Consider the following 4927-nt stretch of genomic DNA (forward strand, 5'->3'; position numbering starts at 1 on the left):
CCACTCTCATGTAACCCCGTTACACAACCTGTCTTAGTATTTAGTAGTAAGGTCGGATAGAACAAGCACGATGCGCAGTGCGACTCTGGCTCCTCTCGTGTGGCACGGCAACGGCGTCGGGCCAAAACCTGACAAAGCTGGATCTCAAATCCTATGTTTTCTTAAATAAGGTGTATTCCTTCCGCATCACAAGACATTAGTTATATTCCTAGTGAGATCGTCGATTGTTTACACGTAAGCCCGTCTGCTCTCTATCTATTCCACCGATCCTGTGGTGCAGTGATTCGCCGCTCACTTCAGAACCGGGAGGTCCAGGGTTGAATCCCCGGGCCGAATAGAGAGGGGTTAGAGTGTAATGAATAAAACCCTTCTGCTTGACATGGTTTACACGACTCCTAAAAAGGGGTGTCATTTCCCATCATATCTCTATCTATTCCACATGGAAGCAAACCACTTCCTTTCAAAAAGTGCCACCGAGAAACTATTACCCACGACAAGCGCTCGTCGACTTTCTGGACTATAACGAAACGTTAGTTACCGTTTTGTATCCTGGCTTGCGGCCTGTACTGACATTAGTCATTTTGGTACGTCGACTCTCTCGGAGAGAGCCAACGTAAATAGTATACGAGGGAGGGCCATCATCTCCGCCGCGACCTCTGAACGAAAAGGGGAATTCACCTTCAAGTGGAAGGATTAAAAACCGATGGATTTACCTGGGCGATACTCAGCAACAGGTGGAGTGGAAGCGATTTTTTTAACTGTTTCGATATATCGAGTCGATCGAGTCATAGTGACGACGTACCGTAGACGCTATCGGCCCTATTGGCGGTTAACTCAATTGTCCACTAGCAATTTAAGCTCTTTCATTAGAGTCTAATTTATTTGTTATAACGGTGACTTATCCTCTCCGCAACTAGGAAATTTACCATTCTTTATTCCGCGAAACGGATACAGATACGATGTACGCAGTCGCCACTTTGCGTGATGTTAAAGCTAAAAACCTGGGAGATGCTTAAATGGGAGAAAAATGCAGAACGAGATGGTAAGTCAAAATCAGCGCACCGCTTTATCTGCTCCCATCTATCATCATCTTTTCTTTCCAGCCAAGTTAAGGCACCAAGACGTGGGTGCAGTGGGGTAGCCGTGTACCTCGCAAAGAGGAAGATTTGACCCTACGAGTCCACTTTTGAAACGCACGAGAAAACTGTCATGTGCCAAATCAAGTGCCCTTTCAGCAACAAGTACTTCTTGCACTAATCCAAAACGAATACATTAAGAATTATGTCGAGCGCGTTTTTTTCACATCATATAATACCATATATAATGCATAGCATGGGTTAAATGTCCAGGCATCCCCCACTAAACTCTGCATCACGAAGTCTCATCACCATTGTCCGTGCCGAGTACAATTCGTGATGCTTTATTAAACTTTCTTTTCTAATAATTTAAAGATCGCTCTAAGTCCGTAGTACAATTTATGTAGTATTGGGTACAAACCTCATTACACCCATCCCCTAGCGAACGTGCAGCGGGGCTGCCGTAGCTTAGCGCTTGAGGAAGCGTAATTTTGGTCACCGACCTTTCTTTCTATACTTAGAACAAGTACGAGTTAGCGGATCGCAATCCATTTACTCCAAAAGTAATTATTACCTCACTCAAGGCTAATTACTCTTCCGTTCAAAATTCAAAACAGATTTTTTTATCTTAATTCTAAAAGTTTAGATTTTCCTATATATATATATATAGTTCAATCTAAATACATGCATAACTACTGGCTACCTAGCCACGTACCTTGTTCTTGTTTGAGTGCAGTCACACCATGCACGTCTCGTGTGGCACACACACCTGTTACCAGGGTACGTGTAACCCCGTTACATCTCCCCATAAAGGTTTTCAGTTTCAATCGATTATTGCCTCAGCGAGGCTTGCGTGTCCGGTAGACATTGCAACTCAATTCGTTGGGATGAAACAACTTTCTTGCTCATTGATCCTTGTGTCCACGACACGGAAGTCACCAATTCTCGCTGGTTCTGATAGCGAGCACGGGCAGAGCCCAACTTCGGCTCCCGCACGCGGTGAGATATCGGACAGTGCGTCCGCGGCACCGGAAGATGTACATCCTAGGCTCGATGAGTACGAGCGTCGTCCTTTGCGCACGCTATCAATGACGAGTGACCTCGTAGAGGATGTGGAGGTGGTCGACTACGAGTCTGACACTCCTTTTCCCGCATGAGATGGCGAGGAAGGTGAGCTGCGCCTGCAGCGTAATACGAGCCCTGCTCGCGCCTTGCGGACCCATGTCGTTCCCTGACTTCTCGTCAACTGAGGAACGTGGTGTCATCACCAATGACTTCGACCGGGCTCAGAGGCGGCAGCTTGAAGCTGCCCATAAGGCAGCCCTAAAGTGCGCCAATCCACGGCCGTTCATTGACCCTCGTGTGGAATATGGCTTACGCCCAGCGGATCCCGATGTGGAAGCGAAGGACGCTGTAACTCGATCGTTACGCGTCCACATCATCGGGCCCCCGGCCAATATGGAAGATGAACTTACCACACGGAAAGCTCTTCGAGCTTGTTTCTTGGTACCACAAGAAATATCGTTAGACATTTATCGCACTCGTCTACGTGCTCAAAAAGGTGGTTTTCGTGTACCTGCAATGCGGACGATACTTGTAGAGCTCGCCCCTGGTGAAAACACTATTTATGGCGATGAGCTCTTTGAGCGATAGGTGCAACGACACCGGAGACTTTCCCCACTGTATAACCTACAGTTGAGCCACAAGGAAGTGGACGTGCGTGTTGAGCGACACCTCCGAATTGAGTTTGCCAAGCTCAAGGCACGCCGTCGACTTACTTCGGATTGTCGCCCTGCGACGTATAAGTCAACCCCTAATTTTTCCCGAAAGCTCTTTGTCTTTGACTGTAAGAGCTCAGGGCCACTGCTTGAGCTCAGCTCATGACCCTTCTACTTCCCTGGCTATTGCCGGGAAACGCGGGGCGTCTGATGACGCAGGACTTCCTGATCTTTCCGATCAAAAGCGTCCACGGCGATTGGGCAATCCTGCCGAAGTGGCGCCTCAAACTCCCACGTGTTTTCGACTCGGAATATCCCCGCCACGTTACCAGCTATTGGGTTTGACCCTGGTGACGACGTCGTCCCACAAGACGTACAACGTGATAGTGGACGTCACCGTTCTCATCGAGAAGAGTCGGTGGCGGGTGGTGTCGACCGGGTCGGCTGCCGTCCCGTGACTCGTGATGTTCTTCGAGCCCTTGAGGACGAGGTCCTTCGTGATCGGAGCTCGATGAGCGTCATGCTGAAGTAGCATAACGCTGTGCGGACGATCTTGAGATTTAAAGCTCGTCGTGCGCCGGCTGCCTCGCCTTGAGGACTACCGCTCTCTGTCGGAGCGGCTCCTAGCCGTGGAGCAGGCGAATTTATCGCGGCAGACAACGTGGATCGCTTGCCCTCATTGGAAAGGGAGGTTGTTGCACTCCATGAACAAAACCAGTTGCTGGTCTAACATTTGGGTGGCCAAGGGCCTGTGGGATACGCTCTGGCGCCAACCCTTCCACGTTCACTTGCGCCAGATCCCGATACGGCTTGAGCAAACACACGTAAAACACCGGGTGGGTGCACATTCGTTTGGGAAGGTTTAGCGTATACGCTACGCCCCGCTTGGCCACTCCTTAAACGGTCCAATAAACCGCGGACGAAGCTTCGTCCGGAAGATAGCAGAGGCTGCATGTTAGGCAGGATTTTGGAATTTGATAAAACCAGGTCCCGACCTTAAAGCTTTCATCTTTGCCTCTTCCCTTTTTATCTGCATATTTCTTTTCTTGGCTTTTAGTCATCGCATCGCGAACGTGTAGTAGGGCACTCAGTCTGATAGACAAGAAGTCATCGACTTCTTTACGGATGGTGAGAGGGCTGACATCAGCTAGCCGTTTGGCTATTCCTCCATCACAAGCCTTGAGCCATGGGATGGCGGCGTCAGCGGGACGTGAGGGTGAATCAGAACGGCGTGTAGCCGGTAGACGAATGCACTGCATTGTTCAGCGCAAAACCCTACGATTGGCAACATGGCACTCCAGCGCCTCGGCGTTATAGCGCAAACGCTGCGAAGAACAGCTTCGATGACGCGATTCACCCTTTCCGTTTGACTATCGGTCTGCGGATGATCCGCTGTCGACATCTCCAACTTGGTCCCTAGCACCTTGAAGATAGTTAACCAAAATTTACCTGTGAAACGGGGGTCCATCAGAGACAATCGACTATGGGAGTCCGTGTTGTCGGAAAACACGATCCACGAACTGCGTTGCTGAACTGACCCCGTTGATGGTGTCTGGCACCGCCGCTAAATTAGCCATCTTGCTCAACCGGTCGACGAATACCACGACACCCGTGTTGCCCGTCGAGTCTTTCGGCAGGCCAAACACAAAGTCCAAACTCATGGACTGCCAGAACCCAGTGAGAACCGGTAAGCTGGCCAGCGGTACAGACGCATTTAAAGAGGGTTTCACCCGTTGACACGTCTCAAACGTGCGTACATAGGTGCTCGTCCTTTTGTACAAATTGGGTCACTAGTAGTGGTGACTCACAGTATTGAACGTTTTCTCACGACCGAGACGACCACTGATCGAAAGCCTCATAGAGGATGTGATATTTTAAATTTTCATCATGAGGAACTACAACTCGTGATGTATCCGTTGAGTCGGTGCTATAATATGGCAAGCCATTATTCAACGAATATCGGTGCAATCGTGCACGCAGTCTTAATGACAATTTCTGGTCTGAGTCTCCAAACTCCTTGCTGCCGAGAGCTCGTAGCAGCGCTAAACACATCCTATCACCCGCACTAGCGGTGCGGATCAAATCCGTCACAGACGACGTTACAGTTGTAGCATGAGCAAGCTCATAGTCTGG

At 49.5% G+C, this 4927-nt stretch overlaps 1 protein-coding gene across 1 annotated transcript; it reads right to left on the reverse strand.

Annotated features, from left to right (window-relative positions):
* Positions 1–426: 426 nt before the first annotated feature.
* On the reverse strand, positions 427–789 carry PHALS_08343 (uncharacterized protein; the record flags this gene model as incomplete). The annotated part of the gene is made up of 2 exons (XM_024723674.1): positions 427–512; positions 714–789. The coding sequence occupies 2 exons, from the start codon at positions 787–789 to the stop codon at positions 427–429; spliced, it is 162 nt and encodes a 53-aa protein (XP_024574627.1).
* Between the last annotated feature and the right edge of the window lie 4138 nt (positions 790–4927).

Source organism: Plasmopara halstedii (assembly GCF_900000015.1).
Source record: "Plasmopara halstedii genome assembly, contig: Scaffold_322, whole genome shotgun sequence".
NCBI classification, from domain to species: domain Eukaryota; phylum Oomycota; class Peronosporomycetes; order Peronosporales; family Peronosporaceae; genus Plasmopara; species Plasmopara halstedii.